We start from the raw sequence: 23,205 nt of genomic DNA, 5'->3' as shown, positions 1-23,205 counted from the left end.
CTATCTATCCTATCTATCTATCTATATATCTATCTATCTATCTATCTATCTATCTATCTATCTATCTATCTATCTATCTATCTATCTATCTATCTATCTATCTATCTATCTATCTATCTATCTATCTATCTATCTATCTATCTATCTATCTATCTATCTATCTATCTATCTATCTATCTATCTATCTATCTATCTATCTATCTATCTATCTATCTATCTATCTATCTATCTATCTATCTATCTATCTCTCTATCTATCTATCTATCTATCTATCTATCTATCTATCTATCTATCTATCTATCTATCTATCTATCTATCTATCTATCTATCTATCTATCTATCTATCTATCTATCTATCTATCTATCTATCTATCTATCTATCTATCTATCTATCTATCTATCTATCTATCTATCTATCTATCTATCTATCTATCTATCTATCTATCTATCTATCTATCTATCTATCTATCTATCTATCTATCTATCTATCTATCTCTATCTATCTATCTATCTATCTATCTATCTATCTATCTATCTATCTATCTATCTATCTATCTATCTATCTATCTATCTATCTATCTATCTATCTATCTATCTATCTATCTATCTATCTATCTATCTATCTATCTATCTATCTATCTATCTATCTATCTATCTATCTATCTATCTATCTATCTATCTATCCATCTATCTAAGATTTTCTAAAAAAGGTGATTTTTCGTACTTACCTCATGATTTTGTATGCGTATTATTCTGTGTTGTATTTTGGGCGCCAATTGACAACTGGCCTGTTCTAAATCATCTAAGGAAGCACGACGTAACATCTAGAAAATACAAAAATTAAACAAAATTTGTTTCATAAGTCAATTAAATAAAACCTCCACTTACTTTTGAGCAATTTGTATTTGATAAATCTATTGATTTAGCTTGATGGCCAGCTGATAATTTGCGTATGGGCGATGGACCATCCAATTCTAAATTATCTAACATTTGCACCATACTGTGACGGCGGGAGAGTGTGACCAAAGATTGTCGATGCTTAGTATGATGGCCACCTTTGCCGGTGCGTAAATTAATTGCTTTAAAATGATTTTGTACTGTTAAACCGAGTTCGGGGCAGGAATCATCATCCATCTAAAGTTGTAAAAACAAATATAATGGTTAAAAATAATTAACTTATAATTTATTATAAAAACAAAAACCTACCAATACTTTAGCATCTTTAAACATAGTAAAGCCATCACAGCCATTATATATATAACTCTTAATACAGATTTTATATGTCTGCTGCATATTTAAATATTCATCTCCCACTTGTACTAATTGCGGATCCACTCGTTGTCCAGGTGGTTTGGTAGGATCAAAAGCAAACACTACTCCTGAAACCTATTAAAAACAAAGAGTTCATACTATAGCACATGATATTTGTTAGTTGTTAATAATCTATAGTTTACCTGAGGAAATCTACCCTCAAGTTTAGGATAACCCGATACTGAATTCTCTAGCGCTTCATATAAACATTTGCCCGTTACTTCTATCAGTATTAAAGGATCTCTCATGGGTATTATATTCACTAAATCTTTCATGGTAAATGGTCCCGGTGGATGTATTTGATCCGATCTAAATGTACCAGAATTTATGATAACAACATCGGCTCCTGTAGCTGCCAGCACTACATCACACACCCAATCACCCAAATTCGTTTCTTGTGTACGTATGGCGGAAAAACGGCCATCCAATTCTACACTAAAGTTACCCAAAACTTCAGTCATTTTAGCCTCTATAACTTCGGAATATTTTGCCAGTTCAGTTTTCAGTTCAGCATCTTCTTGATATTTCGCCGTCACATTGATGGGTTCGACATCGATTTTAATGCGACCATTTTCATCACGTTCTTTATGTATGATGATTTTGGAAAATTGTCGAAAATCTGTGCCGGATTTAATGATATTTATACCATTTACCTCTTTAATTTCGTAAACATGATCGTGTCCGCCCAATATGAGATCGATACCTGGACAATTTTCCGCTAAATTTATATCGTTCGGTGTGCGCATGTGTGTGAGAGCGATAATTAATTCACAGCCTTCGTTTCTTAATTCGGCGGCCAATTTATTGCCTGCTTCTACATAATCTATGTAAGTGACTTCTTTAGGATCTATAGTGGGTAATGTTTCAAGCCATTCGCGTTCCACCAGACCGATGAGACCAATGGAGATTTGATTGTGAAAAATAAAATGTGAGATCTTTCCACCGCCCAAAGGACGGCCAGTTTCATTGTCAACGACATTGGACATGAGCCAAGGGAAGGGAGTCTTTTTGATAAGTTCCACTAACACATCGAGACCATGATCTAGAAAAGAGGAAATATGTATTAGATAGAGAGATAGATAAATAGATAGATAGATAGATAGATAGATAGATAGATAGATAGATAGATAGATAGATAGATAGATAGATAGATAGATAGATAGATAGATAGATAGATAGATAGATAGATAGATAGATAGATAGATAGATAGATAGAGAGAGAAATAGATAGATAGATAGATAGATAGATAGATAGATAGATAGACAACTATTCTCATAAAATTGTGACCAATTATTTTTTTAACTCACCAAAATCATGATTTCCAAAAACTGCACAATGTGTACCCACCGCATTTAGTACCGGTACCATTTGTTCGCCTTGGGTAAAAGTACTTACTAGAAAAAAACAAAGCACATTACAAAAGTACTTTTTAAAAATCGTTGATAAAAGTCAACTTACACATGCTGGGCGAAAAAATATCACCACTAAACAGCACCAAAGGATCTTCATCTTGAAATGTTTTGATAGCCGTACAAAAACGCGCTGCACCACCAATTGGTTCCACTTCTGTCGTCACATCAACATTATATACATCATTGTAATGAAGAATACACAATGGTTTATCATTCTGATCGGACATTTTTAAAAGTATTTTAGATTTTTCCAATTGTGTTATAATTGATGTCGAACGATGATAGCCGGCAGTAAAATTATCAACACGACTACGAGCCCGTGGACTTTGGGGCTGACTGATCGAGTGTCGTGTATGCGGTGTTAGATCCTGATTTGATAATGATTTTGTTTCGTACGATGTATCTTCGGTATTTAGCGATGTGGGTGATATTAAATCCGGTTCGTCCAAATCAAAGTCGTGTGATAAAAAATTGGGATTTGAGGTTTGTATTTGTGTGACAGCACGTTTGCCAGCTTCGCGTACTTCTATGGAGGCCTATAAAGAAAAAGGTGAACATTTTAATACAATTTAATTTTTGTGTTAGAAACATAGAGAGTTTTGCAATTATTAAAGCTTTTTACAGCAACATTTATCTAGTGTAAAAATCTTAAGAATTCTTTGAGATAATTTAGAATAAATTAAGACTTTTAAAGAAAATCATAATTATACGTATTTCTTTCAGGAAATCGAATGTTTTATTTCAAGTGTGGCTAAATATTATTTTTAATTAAATTTAATTGGGATTTTTATTTATTTTAATATTGTAAAGTAATTTTCTAAAAGTGCAACACTAGACATGACAAAATACGTTCTAGTGCAAATTTTGAATCATTTAATTAAAACAAAAATATATCCCACGAAGATAGGTCAAACTATTTTTGATTCCATCTGCTTTAAATTCGACATATGTAGAGACATATTTTTAAATTTCTAGACTACAGTCGCGCCATAATCTGATCTTTTACCTATGCTATATACTTGCAATATTATTACGTCAATAGTCTAGTCAATAATCTAGTCTACAGTCTAGTCTATAGTCTAGTCTATAGTCTAGTCTATAGTCTAGTCTATAGTCTAGTCTATAGTCTAGTCTATAGTCTAGTCTATAGTCTAGTCTATAGTCTAGTCTATAGTCTAGTCTATAGTCTAGTCTATAGTCTAGTCTATAGTCTAGTCTATAGTCTAGTCTATAGTCTAGTCTATAGTCTAGTCTATAGTCTAGTCTATAGCCTAGTCTATAGTCTAGTTTATAGTCTAGTATATAGACTTTTCTTTAGTCTTGTATATAGTATTTTCTATAGTCTAGTCAAGACTTTAGTCTATAGTCTAGTCTATAGACTAATTCATAATATATTCTAGTTTATACTCTAGGTTATTACTTTGTTTTTATCCTTGTCTGTAGACTAGTCTGTAGGGTAATCCATACCTAGACATACAGTCGAATCTATTGCTTAGTCGATAGTCTAGCATAAAGCCTGGTAAAATGCCTGATCTAAAGTCGAGTCTATAGTTTGATCTTAAATGTACTAAAGTCTGAACTTTTCCCTTGTCTAAATTGTTAAATATAGTCAAATCTTTATTCAGGACTCTTCATAAAGTAAAGTCTTGTCTATAATTTGGACTACAGACTTTTCTATAGTCTGTAATAAAAAAGAGGTAAATTGTGTTTGAAAGTATAAAATTATGAAAATTTAAATAATGAATAGATTTTAAAATTGGCGTGAATTTTTAGAAATATAAACCGTTTGAAAAAGGACTATAAAAAATATTTCAATATTTTATTGGGATATTTCAGCACTACAAAGTCGACAAAGGGTGACATTAATACTAATAAGTGATAGAGTAGTATACAACTAAACAAAAGTTAGATCTAGAGAACATTTACTCTACAGACACTAGATAAAATACACACAATTTAATACAAAAAGAGTTCAATTTGTGCAAACGGCGATAATAGAAATATAATTTTAAAGGATCTATTAAAGCAAACGGCCATAATGGGAATATAATTTTAAAGGATCTGTTAAAGCAACAATATTTGCTCAAATCGTTCTCCTTTTGCATTAAAATAAAAACTAAAAACAAATTACAACTTTTAGATAGATTTTGTTTTGATTTACCAAACAACAACAACACAAAAAGACATCTATAACATAAATAAAAATTTACAAAAAATAATTAAATTTGTTTTAAAACCTGTTTTAACCATCCAACCACATTACGTAGTCCTTTTGTGACTTCTGTTGCTTCATTTAGAGCTGTTGAACTGTGTTCAACGATATCACCCAATTTTGTTCGCAATTGTCCCGATTGTGATGTTATATCGGCCATGATTAAACTGCTATATGGAATTTTGGAATTTCAATGGAAAATTTGTTTTGTTGTTTTATATTTTGGAATTTTGGAAATTTATAAAAGAAAATTAACAAATTATAAGAAAAAAATTTAAAATTATTAAAAAAATGTTTAAATCAGAATAAATTGTTTAAAAAAAAATAAAATTTTACTGGTTAGATGCAACAAAAAAAAAAAAAAAAAACTAAAAGTAAAATTAAACTTAAAATAATAACAATTTAAGGAATTTTAAGAGGAGTAAATATGTGAAAATTTGAAGCGGCTCTAGTCCAATAATAAATTAGTTATGTCAATGTTATTGACCATAAATATTGTCATTTCTATTAAAGTTTATAATCACATGAATTTGTCACTTATATTTTAGGTAATCAATAATGTTCTATTCGTGATATCGGCAGTATTATAAGGGGATCTAACCAGTGAAATTTCATATTGGATATACGTGAAACTAATCACCAAATCATATTTGTTTTATATTTAATAATACAATTTTAAATTTTAATTTCGAAGATTCCAGATATATCTATCTATCTATCTATCTATCTATCTATCTATCTATCTATCTATCTATCTATCTATCTATCTATCTATCTATCTATCTATCTATCTATCTATCTATCTATCTATCTATCTATCTATCTATCTATCTATCTATCTATCTATCTATCTATCTATCTATCTATCTATCTATCTATCTATCTATCTATCTATCTATCTATCTATCTATCTATCTATCTATCTATCTATCTATCTATCTATCTATCTATCTAAATATTAAATTATGGTAAAATTCGTATGATTTAAGTGATTAGTCTACGCATAAAAAATAATTAATTGTTTAACGTAAACTTACAATAACAAATTTCTCATTTTTTTTAAATTAGACAAAATATTTATTTTAAACACAATAAGTTAAAAATAAATCATATTTTTTTATTGTAATTTAAAATACTGCACTTTCTTTAGAGAATTTTTAGCTAAAATTAAAAGTGTTAAAAAAATTTAATTAAAATACACTACACTCAAAAAAAAGAAAGCCTTCACATTGATTAAATTTTCTATTCAATTCTATAAACATTGACATTGAATTTTGAAACAATTTTGTACATTGATAAAGTGATTTTTTTTCTATATAAAACCCGCATTTGGTTGTTTTTGAAAAAGATTATTTTTTTTTCTTTGAAATACTTTGTAATTGTATTTGCGTTTATTTGAAAAAGAGCAAAAACCTTTAAAAGTTACATGATTTATATAAATTAAGTAATTTTTTTTTCAACAACAACCAATAAATAACAACAAATTAACGATAACGATTTTTATTATTATATATTTTTAAATAAAACACAATAAAACGCATGAAGTTTTTTTTTGCTTCAACAATTTAAAACCGATAACCCCGCGTTAGTATAAAAATAAAAGTAATAATTTATATATTTGTTTTATAAATAGTTGTAATAAATAGCGTTGAATATTGGCAAACATTTAGTTAAAAATTTATACATTTTTAAAAATTTTCCCGTTAACCATCTACACTCGACCGTTTTGAATTAAAAATGTTTTGTGTTTTATTTTTTCTAAAATTCACTTTGTATTCACTTCGTAAAAAATCAAAATAATAACAAATAATAAAAAAAAAAACATTTGAAATATTTTGTTTATGTAAATGAGAATTTTTGTCATTGTACTAAACAAAACCAAAAACAACAATATATTTTTTTGGCATCAACAAAATAATAGATAAAATGCAATCAGATTTGTTTGTATTTATATAAAAAATAAATAACAGTGCTATAACGAATCTAATGTACCCTTCCAATTCTACAGGAACATTATTTTAAGCAACATATGGACAGGTTTCTATAAGAATATACAGATATCAGGCTTGGAAAACTTAGTACTATTTTACTTTTTCTAGTACTTAAGGAGTTCGAATAATAGCTTAGTTGACATGTTAAGTAACTATTCGAAATTAAAAACTTTTGTTTCTAATTGGTCACAGTCTAGCCCATAGTCTTCTATAAGGATTCACAATACATAGATATCAGGGTTGGAAAACTCAGTAGTATTGTGCTATTTGCGATCGAAACAGCGTAATTGGATATTATTAAGTAACAATTCGAAACTATAAACTTTTGGTCACAATTGGTTTAATAGATTAGTTCATGTTCATAGAAAAGTCCATAATCTAGACAATAGATTAGTGTATAGAATGTTCCATAGACTAGTCCATATAATAGATAATAGACTAGTACATATATTAGACAATAGACTAGTCTATAGACTAAACAATAGACTAGTCCATAGACAAGACAATAGGGTTCTTTCGACTTTTTGTCGAAAAGTCCAAGTCGACTATTTTATCCAAAAAAGTCGATAACTCGACTATCGTCTGTGAAAAAGTCGAAAAGTCATAAAAAATCGAAAAGTCAAAAAGCCGGAAAAGTCTGAAAAAGTCAAAAAGATGAAAAAAGTCGAAAAGTTGTAAAAAGTCGAATAGTCGGAAAAGGTCGAAAACTCAAAATTAGTAGAAAAAAGTCATAAATAGTCGCAAATTTAAAAAAAGGAAAAATGTTAAAAGCTTTAAAATAGTGGGGAAAAACTCGTAGAAGTCAAAAAATAGTGGATAAAAGTCGAGAACTGGGAAAAAGTCGGAAATAGTAGAAAAAAGTCGAAAAATGTCGAAAAGTCGAATAAAGTCGAAAAGTCGACTATTTATAAAGTACTTAAAGTCGAAAAGACTAAAAGTCGTCTTTTAATTAAATAAAAAATTTTGAAAAATCGACTTTTAACTAAATGCAAAAAGTCGACTTTTCGTATCAACTATAAAACCCTACTAGACAATAGACTAGTCCATAGACTAGTTAATAGACTAGAATATAGACTAGTCTATAGACTAGAAATCCGACTTGTAGGTAGACTAGACAATATACTTGTCCATATACTGGTCAATGGTCTAGACAATAGAGTTAATAATAGGCTAGTTCATATACTAGGACTAGACTATAGAGTAAACAATATGATATCCACAAAGTAGATCATAGACTAGACAATACACTAGTTCATAGACTAGTTAGTAGACTATTCAATAGGCTGGTCAGAAGACTAGTCCATAGATTAGTTAGTAGAATAGTCCATAGACTAGTCAGTAGACTAGTCCAAAGACTAGTCTGTAGACTAGTTCATAGACTAGTCTGTAGACTAGTCCATAGACTAGTCAGTAGACTAGTCCATAGATTAGTCAGTAGACTAGTCCATAGACTAGTCAGTAGACTAGTCCATAGACTAGTCAGTAGACTAGTCCATAGACTAGTCAGTAGACTAGTCCATAGACTAGTCAGTAGACTAGTCCATAGACTATTTAGTAGACTAGTCCAAAGACTAGTCCATAAACTATTTAATAGACTAGTCAAGACAATATAGTCCATATATTAGTTAAAGACTTATCTATAGGCTAGTCCATATACTAGTCCAAATTGACTAGTTAATACTAAATGAACTATTCCATAGCCAAGTCAATAGACTTGTTAATAGCCCATTCTATAGTCTGTCCCATATACCATTTACCAGACTAAGCATAGACTAGTCTACAGACTAATCAACAATCTAATCAATACGCTGCTCCGTAGACTAGACAATAAGCTAGTTCATAGACTAATTCATATATTTGTTATTAAACTAATCCATAGACTAAACATATTGATGTTTTATAGAAATTACAAACGTCTAGACAAATTTATATGCCCTTGTCAGTGTGATGCAGTGTATAATCAAAAAAATAATATATTTATGTATATTTAAGAGCATTATATTAGATGAGAAAATTAGATTATATATTTATTTAAATTGTATTTGTCTACTCAGTATTTAGTATATAATAATAAAATAAACATTGTTATTTTAGGTTTTATATTAAACAAACGCTAATAAGATAATATTGAAAAAATAATTATTGTCTGGTGCTAAAAGTAGCGCCAAATAATTAGTTCGAGTTCTTAGTTTTTTAAGAGAGATGTTAAATCACGTTTCAATAACACTGTGCTACAGCAAATATTTAAAAATTTCGTAAACCAATAGAGATATTGTAAGAAAGTTTCATACTGATGGTGCTGATTAGTTTTTGACTTGATTTCGGCTTCATAGGTGTAATGCGACTAGATGGTGGATGCTGCTTCAAAAACATATAGATCAGACTATTCAGATCAAAGAATTTTCAATTACAAATCGTTTTAGTCTTTCAACTTGTATGGTTTGTATCACAGTGTTAAAAATAATCTATAGGATAATGATGTAAGAATCATTTTTTAAAAATAAACAAAATTTTGTAATCTTTTATAAAATTTTAAACATTGAGTGATTGCCCTCAACTTTATTAAAATTCACACATTTTGTTCAAGGTTTTATACATTATTTTTTTGGCTAAAGACTTAAGGAAAACACTGTAAACAAAAGTGAAAATAATAAATTAGAAAAGTGTCGCAATGAAATATTATTTATGAAACCCTTATATGATTCTAAATTGTCACGGCAAATGTTACAAATAGAAGTAAAATCAATCTTCTAATACGATTTAGAATATCTTGTTCTGTGGCGGATTTGAGTTTAATAAACCCTAAAGTACTTTTCCCAAGAACTAACAAATTTATATAAAGAGGCCTGTGATAGTATCATCTATAATTTGTATAGAAGTTCCTTTATCTCTTAGTACTTATTTATTTTGCAAAAAAAAAGTTAACTAATTAATATTTTCTATCGTTGTAGCACAGTCTACATTTTCCATTTAAATAAAATGTGTTACAACTTTAATTATTTATATGATGGCTTGATATCATTTTATAAAATTAATTGTATGTACCAATAATTAAGACTTATTGTTGTTGTTTATAATAAAATCCAATCAATAGTTCAAATGAGATTTTATACATAAACAAACTAACAGTATAGCAAATTAATATAGACAATTAGTTTAGAAATTTATGGATGCTAATAAGTACACTGTTGCCTTTACTAAAAGGTGGTAGGACTGAAGGCTGACTAGTAACTGGACTAGTCTAGTCTATAGTCTAGTCTATAGTCCAGTCTATAGTCTAGTCTATAGTCTAGTCTATAGTCTAGTCTATAGTCTAGTCTATAGTCTAGTCTATAGTCTAGTCTATAGTCTAGTCTATAGTCTAGTCTATAGTCTAGTCTATAGTCTAGTCTATAGTCTAGTCTATAGTCTAGTCTATAGTCTAGTCTATAGTCTAGTCTATAGTCTAGTCTATAGTCTAGTCTATAGTCTAGTCTATAGTCTAGTCTATAGTCTAGTCTATAGTCTAGTCTATAGTCTAGTCTATAGTCTAGTCTATAGTCTAGTCTATAGTCTAGTCTATAGTCTAGTCTATAGTCTAGTGTATAGTCTAGTCTATAGTCTAGTCTATAGTCTAGTCTATAGTCTAGTCTATAGTCTAGTCTATAGTCTAGTCTATAGTCTAGTCTATAGTCTAGTCTATAGTCTAGTCTATAGTCTAGTCTATAGTCTAGTCTATAGTCTAGTCTATAGTCTAGTCTATAGTCTAGTCTATAGTCTAGTCTATAGTCTAGTCTATAGTCTAGTCTATAGTCTAGTCTATAGTCTAGTCTATAGTCTAGTCTATAGTCTAGTCTATAGTCTAGTCTATAGTCTAGTCTATAGTCTAGTCTATAGTCTAGTCTATAGTCTAGTCTATAGTCTAGTCTATAGTCTAGTCTATAGTCTAGTCTATAGTCTAGTCTATAGTCTAGTCTATAGTCTAGTCTATAGTCTAGTCTATAGTCTAATCTATAGTCTAGTCTATAGTCTAGTCTATAGTCTAGTCTATAGTCTAGTCTATAGTCTAGTCTATAGTCTAGTCTATAGTCTAGTCTATAGTCTAGTCTATAGTCTAGTCTATAGTCTAGTCTATAGTCTAGTCTATAGTCTAGTCTATAGTCTAGTCTATAGTCTAGTCTATAGTCTAGTCTATAGTCTAGTCTATAGTCTAGTCTATAGTCTAGTCTATAGTCTAGTCTATAGTCTAGTTTATAGTCTAGTCTATTAGTCTAGTCTATAGTCTAGTCTATAGTCTAGTCTATAGTCTAGTCTATAGTCTAGTCTATAGTCTAGTCTATAGTCTAGTCTATAGTCTAGTCTATAGTCTAGTCTATAGTCTAGTCTATAGTCTAGTCTATAGTCTAGTCTATAGTCTAGTCTATAGTCTAGTCTATAGTCTAGTCTATAGTCTAGTCTATAGTCTAGTCTATAGTCTAGTCTATAGTCTAGTCTATAGTCTAGTCTATAGTCTAGTCTATAGTCTAGTCTATAGTCTAGTCTATAGTCTAGTCTATAGTCTAGTCTATAGTCTAGTCTATAGTCTAGTCTATAGTCTAGTCTATAGTCTAGTCTATAGTCTAGTCTATAGTCTAGTCTATAGTCTAGTCTATAGTCTAGTCTATAGTCTAGTCTATAGTCTAGTCTATAGTCTAGTCTATAGTCTAGTCTATAGTCTAGTCTATAGTCTAGTCTATAGTCTAGTCTATAGTCTAGTCTATAGTCTAGTCTATAGTCTAGTCTATAGTCTATAGTCTAGTCTATAGTCTAGTCTATAGTCTAGTCTATAGTCTAGTCTATAGTCTAGTTTATAGTCTAGTTTACAGTCTAGTTTAGAGTCTAGTCTATAATCTAGTCTATAGTCAAGTCTATAGTCTATGGTTGCTAATAAGTACACTGTTGCTTTTACTAAAAGGTGGTAGGACTGATGGCTGACTAGTAACTGGTCTAGTCTATAGTCTATGCTATAGTCTTGTCTATAGTCTGGTTTATAGTCTAGTCTATAGTCTAATCTATAATATATTCTATAGTCCAGTCTATAATATATTCTATAGTCTATTCTATAGTCTAGTCGATAGTCTATTCTATAGTCTAGTCTATAGTCTAGTCTATAGTCTAGTCTATAGTCTAGTCCATAGTCTAGTCTATAGTCTAGTCTATAGTCTAGTCCATAGTCTAGTCTATAGTCTAGACTATAGTATAGTCTAGACTACAGTATAGTCTAGACTATAGTATAGTCTACAGTCTATATTCTAGTCTATAGTCTAGTGTATAGTCTAGTCTATAGTCTAGTCTATAGTCTAGTCTATAGTCTAGTCTATAGTCTAGTCTATAGTCTAGTCTATAGTCTAGTCTATAGTCTAGTCTATAGTCTAGTCTATAGTCTAGTCTATAGTCTAGTCTATAGTCTAGTCTATAGTCTAGTCTATAGTCTAGTCTATAGTCTAGTCTATAGTCTAGTCTATAGTCTAGTCTATAGTCTAGTCTATAGTCTAGTCTATAGTCTAGTCTATAGTCTAGTCTATAGTCTAGTCTATAGTCTAGTCTATAGTCTAGTCTATAGTCTAGTCTATAGTCTAGTCTATAGTCTAGTCTATAGTCTAGTCTATAGTCTAGTCTATAGTTTAGTCTATAGTTTAGTCTATAGTCTAGTCTATAGTCTAGTCTATAGTCTAGTCTAGTCTATAGTCTAGTCTATAGTCTAGTCTATAGTCTAGTCTATAGTCTAGTCTATAGTCTAGTCTATAGTCTAGTCTATAGTCTAGTCTATAGTCTAGTCTATAGTCTAGTCTATAGTCTAGTATATAGTCTAGTCTATAGTCTAGTCTATAGTCTAGTCTATAGTCTAGTCTATAGTCTAGTCTATAGTCTAGTCTATAGTCTAGTCTATAGTCTAGTCTATAGTCTAGTCTATAGTCTAGTCTCTAGTCTATAGTCTAGTCTATAGTCTAGTCTATAGTCTAATCTATTCTCTAGACTATAGTCTAGTCTATTGTCTAGTCTATAGTCTAGTCTATAGTCTAGTCTATAGTCTAGTCTATAGTCTAGTCTATAGTCTAGTCTATAGTCTAGTCTATAGTCTAGTCTATAGTCTAGTCTATAGTCTAGTCTATAGTCTAGTCTATAGTCTAGTCTATAGTCTAGTCTATAGTCTAGTCTATAGTCTAGTCTATAGTCTAGTCTATAGTCTAGTCTATAGTCTAGTCTATAGTCTAGTCTATAGTCTAGTCTAATAGTCTAGTCTATAGTCTAGTCTATAGTCTAGTCTATAGTCTAGTCTATAGTCTAGTCTATAGTCTAGTCTATAGTCTAGTCTATAGTCTAGTCTATAGTCTAGTCTATAGTCTAGTCTATAGTCTAGTCTATAGTCTAGTCTATAGTCTAGTCTATAGTCTAGTCTATAGTCTAGTCTATAGTCTAGTCTATAGTCTAGTCTATAGTCTAGTCTATAGTCTAGTCTATAGTCTAGTCTAAAGTCTAGTCTATAGTCTAATCTATTCTGTAGACTATAGTCTAGTCTATTGTCTAGTCTATAGTTAATGGTTTAGTCCAGTTTATAGTCTACGGTATATTCTTGTCTAGTCTATAATCTAATCTATAGTCTAGTCTATAGTCTAGTTAATTGTCTATCCTATAGTCTAATCTAGTCTATTGTCTATATTCTAGTCGATATTCTATAGTTTAGTTTATATTCTATGCTGTGGTCTAAATTAAAGTCGAATTAATATGTATTCTAGTCTAGACTTTTGTCTAGTATATAGTCTAGACATAGTCTAGTCTAAAATCCAGTATGTAGTATGTCGTCTAGTTTATACTCTAGTCTAAGTCTAGTTTATAGTTTAGTTCATTGGATGTCTATAGTCCATTTTATAGTTTAGTTTTTAAAATATACTTAAGTCAGATTAATATATATAATATATATATGTATATATATATATATATATAATATATATATATATATATATAATATATATATATATATATATATATTATATATATATATAATATTATATATATATATATATATATATATATATATATATATATATATATATATATATATATATATATATATATATTATATATATATATATTTAGTCTATACTAGTTAAAATAGTTAAAGCTATAGTCTATTTATTCGTTAGTCTATAGTCATATGGTTAGCTACTGTTTTAGTTTATATTAATTTTCAAATAACCATTGTAAATGGTGTACAAATATATGTTGTGCGAAAAGTAGTCGGCAGTTGGCCTTTGATTGAAAATATTCTCTTTATTATTAGTTTATTCACTTTATACATTCTCTATTCATTTATTCATTCATTCACTCATTCATTAATATGAAAACTCATTTTAAATATTATTGCACTTGCAGCAGACTCAATTGCTAAGTAAACAATAAATAAACAAAACAAACTAAATAAATAATAATTCTATTATTGAGAAAGGAATGGGAATAAATGACAATACGTTGGACGCTAAACGATAATATTAAGGTCAAACTTATTTGTATGGGTCATTAATATAAGTGCAAACAAATTATTCAAATGGTTCAATATCTTTTACATTTTACCGACTTGATTAATGTGCAGCAGCACTTAAATAATTGATAGTTAAAGTGCAAATTATCAAAAAAAAGGAAAAAAGGATCTAAATTTTGTAAAATTTAATAATATTTCCAGTATATACATAATCATGTTCAATCTATGAATTGCTTTAATTAGCTCGGTCTGATCAATACTTTGAGATCGAACACCTCAAAGCTATGGTGGACCAAAGATTAAAATTGAAAGAACTTAACTGCTCAAGTTGCTTTAAATACTACATATATATTACTTTAATAATAATAATATCTTTCCTGCAAACATGTGGTAGAATGATAAATTGTTCTCAATCTGATTAAAATTTAATTTAAAACTTAATAAAACTAAATTAATTTATTTTATTATTTAAATTAATTACTTTTCGAAGCAGACACATACATATGTATACAACTATTTTTAATACCACAACGTAAATATGTATACTTATACATAAATGTTGTATCTACTATAATGTAATTAAATAGCCAAACGGACAATGACATTATTACACATGTAATAATGTTTTTATATTGAGTTTTTATTATTCTTACATGATTTATTATAAAATATTTATAGCTAAATATGTGATAATAAAAATTAAGTAATTTTTGATGATAAACAATGCGTAAATCATCAATAAATATCGCATAGATAAACTATATATAAAGGTCTTAAAGGTTGGCTGTGGTTCAAAACTTATTCTATTTTATTAATAATGAAATAGAAGACTTAAGACATATCTACAAACAATATTTTATAGACTGAACTATAGACTAGACTATAGACTGAACTATAGACTGAACTATAGACTAGACTATAGACTGAACTATAGACTAGACTATAGACTAGACTATAGACTAGACTATAGACTAGACTATAGACTAGACTATAGACTAGACTATAGACTAGACTATAGACTAGACTATAGACTAGACTATAGACTAGACTATAGACTAGACTATAGACTAGACTATAGACTAGACTATAGACTAGACTATAGACTAGACTATAGACTGGACTATAGACTAGACTATAGACTAGACTATTGACTGGACTGTTGACTAGAATATAGACTATTCTATACTAAATACTAGACTGTAGACTAGGTTATAGACTTAAATATAGACTAGACAATAGACTTGGCTTTAAGCAAGACTACTTATTAAACTATAGAGTAGACTATAATAAAAACTATAGTAAATATTAAAGACTTTAAAGATTTCATGGTATGAACGAACGTATGTAATATCGTTTCACAATTTGCTGATTTTCGATTATAGATATTTCATATGTATTGTGATTTTATTATACATAATTTGCTTTTCTCAATTGGATTGTTAAAAAAATGTGATTTCCGCTTAACTTGTTAGAAATAAATAAAATGTGTAATAGAATTATTGCTATTGTTTGTATTTATTGTTAAATATTTATAGAAAAGAAATTATTAAATCAATGTAATAAACTTAAATATTTATTTATAAATACGGTTAACATAATTTAACTGTCTCGATTAGAGACATAGATAAACAATTTATTTAAACCTTAAGTCGAACACTTACACATACACACACACACGCTTTAAGGACATTATTTAAGTGGCCTATAGAGGTGGTGGTGGTAAATTTAAGATTGTGGTGCATTTTATAGGTTGACAGGCTGATGGCCAAGAATAAGTATGAGTTTTGACGTTTAAGGTTGGTTAAACCATAAAACCTTGACGTCATGTAAACAAAATAATTTATGGCAATTTTTAACCAAATAATGATAGATATTTATATTTAGTCTTATTTTGTTAAACAAATTAGTCTTTTGTTGTAAAATTATAGAAGACAAGATAAGAAGAGCGAATGAACTTGAATATATTAGGGAGATTATTTATACTATATTTAGCTTAAGATATTTCTAAATATAGCTACGATGATAATACGTTAAAAAGGACATGAACTAAAGAAGCTGAAGGATTTAAAAGTAAAATATTTTTTCCTAAATCTACAATGGTATATAATATATAATTTGGTTTTCAAGTATACTCCACTTAAAAAAAGAATGAACTGGAAAACGTTCTCCCTATTACGCTTGTATTATGCATGAATTCGAATGATAATTTCGAATTTTCATTTTCTAAGAATTATATGAATAGAAGAAAATCGAATGAATATACATTTGCATACTTAGATTAGCAATTTGCAATGAAAGAAGAATATTTATGGATGGACTATTATTAGCAAATGCACAGTCAGTATATACCTATCTAGGCTCCCATATTGACTTTGATATATGTATTCTATTTGTGGAGAGAAATTTAAATAAAATGCGCCACATTTACAGAACTTATACTATAGTCTAGACTATAATGTAAATTATAGTCTATTCCAGGAACAGATCCAGCTCAAGCGTTTTTATATCCTCAACCATCATCGAGTCGATAGAGGGTATATGTATATAAGTTTGTCAATCCATGTATAACCTCAAGAAATATTAATCTGAGACCCATTTTCCATACTCCCTACCCCGTGAATTCGTGCCTGATTTATACTATAGTGTGGACTATACAATGATCTGGACTGTAGCCTATACAGTAGTCTGGGCTTTAGTCTGAACTATAGTGTGGACTAAAAACTAAACTATAGTGTGGAGTATAGACTGGACTATAGCCTATAACATAGTCTGGACTATAGACTGGATTTTAGTTTAGACTATAGTGTATAATTTGGAATATGGTCTATTTATAGTATAGACTATAATCTGGACTAAAGTCTGTCTATAGTCAGGAGTGTAGTCTAGACTATTATCTGTCTATATTCTGGACTATAGTCTGAACTATAATCTGTCTATAGACTGGACTGTAGTCTGTCTATAGTCTGGGCAATAGTCTGTCTATAGTCTAGGCTTTAGTCTGTCTATAGTCTGGTCTATAGTCCGTCTATAGTATGGACTATAATCTGTATATAGTCTGGACTATAATCTGTCTATAGTTTGGACTATAGTCTGTTTATAGTTTGGACTATAGTCTAGATTATAATCTGTCTGGACAATAGTTTGTCTATAGTCTTTCTAAAGTCTGGACTATAGTCTGTCTATAATCTGAACTATAGTCTGTCTATAGTCTGAACTATAGTCTGTCTATAGTCTGAACTATAGTCTGTCTATAGTCTGAACTATAGTCTGTCTATAGACTGTCTAAAGTCTGGACTATAGTCTGGACTATAGTCTGGACTATAGTCTGGACTATAGTCTGGACTATAATCTGTACTATATTCTGTACTATATTCTGTGTATATCTTTCTATAATCTGGGCTATAGTCTGTCTATAGTCTGGACTATTGTCTGTCTATAGTCTGGACTATAGTTCGTCTACAGTCTGGACTATAGTTTGTCTATAGTCTAGACTATAGTCTGTCTATAGTCTGGACTATAGTCTAGATTATAATCTGTATATAGTCTGGACAATAGTTTGTCTATAGTCTGAACTATAGTCTGTCTAAAGTCTGGACTATAGTCTGTCTATAATCTGAATTATAGTCTGTCTATAGTCTGAACTATAGTCTGTCTATAGTCTGGACTATAGTCTGGACTATAATCTGAACTATATTCTGTGTATAATCTGTCTATATATTTCTATAATCTGGACTATAGTTGGTCTATAGTCCGGGCTATAGTTTGTCTATAGTCTGGACTATAGTTTGTCTATAGTCTGGACTATAGTTTTTCTATAGTCTGGACTATAGTCTGTCTATAGTCTGGACTATAGTCTGGACTATAGTTTAGGTTATAATCTGTATATAGTCTGGACAATAGTTTGTCTATAGTCTGAACTATAGTCTGTCTATAGTCTGAACTATAGTCTGTCTATAGTCTGAACTATAGTTTGTCTATAGTCTGGACTATAGTCTGTCTATAGTCTGGACTATAGTCTGCACTATAATCTGGACTATATTCTGTGTATAATCTGTCTATATCTTTCTATAATCTGGACTATAGTCTGTCTATAGTCTGGACTATAGGTTGTCTATACTCTGGACTATAGTTTGTCTATAGTCTTGACTATAGTCTATAGTATATCTTTAGTCTGGATTATAGTTTCTGAAATTTTCCTGCAAAAATATTTGTTTTTGTTATATTTTTCTTAAGTTTAAATCTCTAACATTATAGTAAAATTTTAAATTCCTGCAATTATCTACCAAAAGAAATTATTTACAAAAGAAAATAATACAGTTAATTTATTTTCAATTCATTAAATGAAAAGCCACCCCATTGTGTTGTGGTCTCGTAAACAGGAAAAATTAACAGTAGGTATTTATGTAAGTATTGTTGGTGCCACACGTTTGACAAATCAGGCGTAAATAATTAATAACCTAACGGTATTTTTTTTGTTTTCTTCTATAAGGATAACATTTTATATTATATTCCTTAAAACACATTCACATTTACACCAAATGCCGATTGAAACATACACATTTCCCATTAAGCAAAGATAATCCTATTCCCACCTACAGACACATTAAAATTTATAATATACAACTTGTCGCATAACAACATTTAACTCAATCGAATACTCAACAAACAGCCACATTAAATCCATCACAATATTAGGTACTACACTATGTTCGTTGGAACAACAACAAGTAAGTGAACATTTCAGGACAAAAAGATAGAGTATAAAAGGACTAAAAGGGATTTCTTAAACGAATGGCATTAATAAAAGGGAAAATACTTGTCGTACTGTCACATTAAATCCCTATAAGTGTATAAGAATTGTATAACAGTGATGAGCGGTAAAAACTAAAAAAAATTATGTATTGGCTGTAGTTTATAGATTGGATTATATACAGGACTGTTAACTGAACTATGTATAGGAATATTATCCGGCCTGAAAACTATACCATAATCTGGACTGTAGTCTATAATATACTATACACTAAAAACTGGACTGCAGCCTACATTATAATCTGGATTGTAGTCTAGTATATATTCTACACTATAATCTATACTGTTGTCTACACTATAATCAGCCCTATGGTTTAAGACCGTCTGGACTATAGCTATATTCTGTCTGTAGTCTTTCTATAGTCTGGACTATATTTTGTCTATCTTATAGTATGGATTATTTTTCTGTAGTCTGGATTTTAGTCCATACCATAGTCAGGACTATAGTCTATAGCACAGCCTGGACTATAGCGTATACTAGAGTCCAGACAATAGTCTATATTACAGTCTGGACTACAGTCCATACTATAGTATGGATTATAGTCTGTACTATCGTCTAGAATTTAGTCTTTTTACAGTCTAGTCTGAACTACAGTTCATGCTAAAGTTTGGATAACAGCCTATACTTATAGTCTGACTATACACTGGTGTATACTATAGTCTGACTATACACTGGTCTATACTATAGTCTGAACTAAAGACTGTTCTATAGTCTGGACTGTAGACTGGACTATAGTCTGTATTATAGACTTGATTATAGTCTGGACTATCGACTGTATATAGTCTACATTGTAGTCTATAAATAGTCTGGACTATAGTCTATTTACAGTCGGGACTATCGTCTATCTATAGTCGGAACTATAGTCCGGACTATAGTCGGTCTATAGTCTGGACTATAGTCGGTCTATAGTCTGGACTATAGTCGGTCTATAGTCTGGACTATAGTCGGTCTATAGTCTGGACTATAGTCGGTCTTTAGTCTGGACTATAGTCGGTCTATAGTCTGGACTATAGTCGGTCTATAGTCTGGACTATAGTCGGTCTATAGTCTGGACTATAGTCGGTCTATAGTCTGGACTATAGTTGGTCTATAGTCTGGACTATAGTCGGTCTATAGTCTGGACTATAGTCGGTCTATAGTCTGGACTATATTCTATACTATAGTCAGGACAATAGTCTATACGACAGTGTGGACTACAGACCATACTATAGTTTGGATTATAGTCTGGAATATAGCTTTTTTACAGCCTGGACTATAGTTTTTCTATAGTTTGGACTTTAGTGAAGACTATAGACTGGACTATAGCCTACACTATAGTCTGGACTAAAGACTGTTCTATAGTCTGGAATGTGGTCTGGACTATAGACTATCTATAGTCTGGATTAAAGTCTGTCTATAGTCTGGACTGTAGTCTATAAATAGTCTCGACTATTGTCTATCTGTAGTCTGGACTGTAAATAGTCTGGACTATAGTCTGTCTATAGTCTATCTATAATCTATCGATAGTTTGGACTATACTCTGTCTAGAGTCTATACTGCAGTCTAGCAATAGTCTATTTATAATGACTATAATGTTTCTTTAGGCTGTGCTATTATCAATCTATTGTCTGGAATATAGTCTGTCTGTAGTCTTTACTATAGACTATATATAATCTGGACTATAGTCTAGATATAGTATGGACTCTAGTGTATCTATAGTCATAACTATAATCTAACTATACTCTGGAATATAATAAATCTATAGTCTGCACTATGGCCTTTCTATAACCCAATTTATAGTCTATACCTTCTTTTTATAGAAAATTTTCCTTTTATAAATAAATTTCCGATAAATTTCCTTTATATAAAAATTTGTCTTTAGATTTTTCTTTCTATAGAACATGAATGAATTGTAAAAGTACTATAGGAAAAGTACAAAAGTACAAAAAGTACTTTTTAACAAACAAAAATAACTCAAATCAGCTCAGCACGACTAACTAGTTAAATCAGCAATGTCCTTGAAAATATAAGCAGTAGGTTAAATGCAACCATTACTAACTATACTCTGGTGTAAGTTGTTGCTATTCTTGTTCCTGTCAAAAGAACATAACGACGACGACGATGATGATGATGATAAGACAACAGGACAAGTGCGAATTCGTGTAAAAAAATTATTCAACTTAAAATGAAAATTAACAATTATAGTTTTATTGAAATGAGGAAGTAGTTAAATAAAAAAGGGGAAATTGAAAAAATATAAATAATTTTGTAAAAATAAAAAAAAAACAACATTAAGATAAAACAATAAAATATTTTATTTCTTTTCACTTACCTCCACTTAAACGCAACAATGTTGTTAAGAACAATTTTGGAAATATTTCAAAGTAATTGAAATTGATTAAACAGGATATTTATTATATATTCTAAGAGTAAAGGGGAAAATCAATCAATTAATAAACTGGAGGATTAAAAGATAAAAAGATATTAATTTAAAAGGATTTACACTAAAACTTTTAATTAACATTTAAAAGATGTTATAAATTTTAAAAATTAAACTTTATTTTTCTTTTTCTTTTGTTCACATAATCTACATATAATTTTCACTTTTGTATATAGTATCCTTTAGATATTACTAAAGGATATTTTACATATATAAAAAGAATCTTCTTCTTTTTCGGGGTTTTTTTTTTTTTGTTAAAGTATACCAACAAATTTATATAGTAAATGCCAAAAAAAATTCTATGTATGTAAACGAATTTACCAATAAATTTCGCATAAACTTAAACAAACTAGATTTCACTGACTTTAGAAAATTTCACCGCATTTCACCTACTCTCACATTAACACCTTATTTGTCTTCTATTCTATTCCAGGGTACTTTTTTTTCTAAAGTGCGTTTGTGTCTAATCTAAGAGATTTCCGTACCGTAAACTGGTTTAAACCGTAGATTTTATCACTTTTATATTAAATTTCCCAAAACATCTAAACGCTTTGATAGTTGAAACAGAACTGAATCAACATTTCATGTAAAAATTGAGTTGTTACGAGTTTAATGCAAACTTTTCACTTGTTTACACTCAGGGATGAAAATGAAAATGTGACTGAATGGTCTTGTCTGTGTTGGGAGGGGGAGTACGTGATTTAGGACCTTTTGTGGCGTATTTTTTTTTCAATTTGGCAATAAATTTATCTTGGTGATAAATTTTCATTTTATATAGAAAATTTCCTTAACTTTTCACATTTTATAAAACATATCGATAATTCTTATTTTAATACACATATTTTTTTCTTTTTATAGAAAAATTTCCCTCTTTTTTTGTACAGAAATTTTCTAAAAATTTCCCTAAATAATAAAATTCATATAGAAATTGTTATAACTTTTCATATAGAAAATTTCAATATGTTTTTATAGAAAAATAATATTGTTTCTAGAAAATAAATTTTCTCTTTCTATAGAAAATTACTGATTTTTTTCTTTTGAAATTTTTCGATAAAATCTGGAATTTTTCAAAATAAATTTCATAAATTTTTATTTTTTTTTAAATATGATTTTATAGAAAATTGTTGTAAAATTAAAAATTTTGGTAAAATATTTTCAATGAATTTTCTTTATTGTATAAAAAGTTCAATAAAATTTCACTTCTAATAGAAAATTTATTTTTTTTAAGAAAAATTTCCATAATTTTTAGAAAATTTGTCGTGAAACTTGAATTATTTTTTAAATATTTTCGATTATAATTTCATGTATAAAAAAATCAATAAAATTTAGGTTTTTATAAAAAATTTTAAATAATATTTTATTTTTTCATAAATTTACTTTTTTTTTGTAGAAAAAAAAAAATAAATGAATTTTGAAAAATATTTTTTCTTATAGAAAATTGTCGTGAAATTTTAATTTTTTCTAAAATATTTTCGATTAATATTATCTTTTGTATAAAAATTTCAATAAAATTTAGGTTTTTATAAAAAAAATTAAATATTTTTTTTTTAT

General features: G+C 29.1%; 1 protein-coding gene across 6 annotated transcripts in view; it reads right to left on the bottom strand.

The window, feature by feature from the left end:
* The window catches only part of LOC111676944 (snake venom 5'-nucleotidase), a 22,841-nt gene extending 629 nt beyond the window's left edge, over nt 1–22,212 (bottom strand). The window contains exons 1-9 of one of the 6 annotated variants that reach the window (XM_046954978.1): nt 22,140–22,212; nt 21,547–21,637; nt 4,962–5,106; nt 2,771–3,260; nt 2,620–2,706; nt 1,455–2,353; nt 1,207–1,386; nt 889–1,134; nt 729–824 (exon numbers count right to left, since the gene is read on the bottom strand). In XM_046954978.1, coding sequence (XP_046810934.1) covers nt 729–824; nt 889–1,134; nt 1,207–1,386; nt 1,455–2,353; nt 2,620–2,706; nt 2,771–3,260; nt 4,962–5,096 — 2,133 coding nt within the window. In that variant the 5' untranslated portion in view covers nt 5,097–5,106; nt 21,547–21,637; nt 22,140–22,212. Of the gene's footprint in view, nt 1–728; nt 825–888; nt 1,135–1,206; nt 1,387–1,454; nt 2,354–2,619; nt 2,707–2,770; nt 3,261–4,961; nt 5,107–5,973; nt 6,021–21,546; nt 21,638–22,047 lie in introns of those variants that run through there. The other 5 variants (XM_046954979.1, XM_046954980.1, XM_046954981.1 and 2 more) reach the window with 5 other exon arrangements.
* Nucleotides 22,213–23,205: the final 993 nt, after the last annotated feature.

The sequence above is a fragment of the Lucilia cuprina genome, chromosome 6 (genome assembly GCF_022045245.1).
Source record: "Lucilia cuprina isolate Lc7/37 chromosome 6, ASM2204524v1, whole genome shotgun sequence".
Taxonomy (NCBI): Eukaryota; Metazoa; Arthropoda; class Insecta; order Diptera; family Calliphoridae; genus Lucilia; species Lucilia cuprina.
Note: the sequence above shows the minus strand (reverse complement) of the source record. Positions and strands in the feature narration are given on the sequence as shown.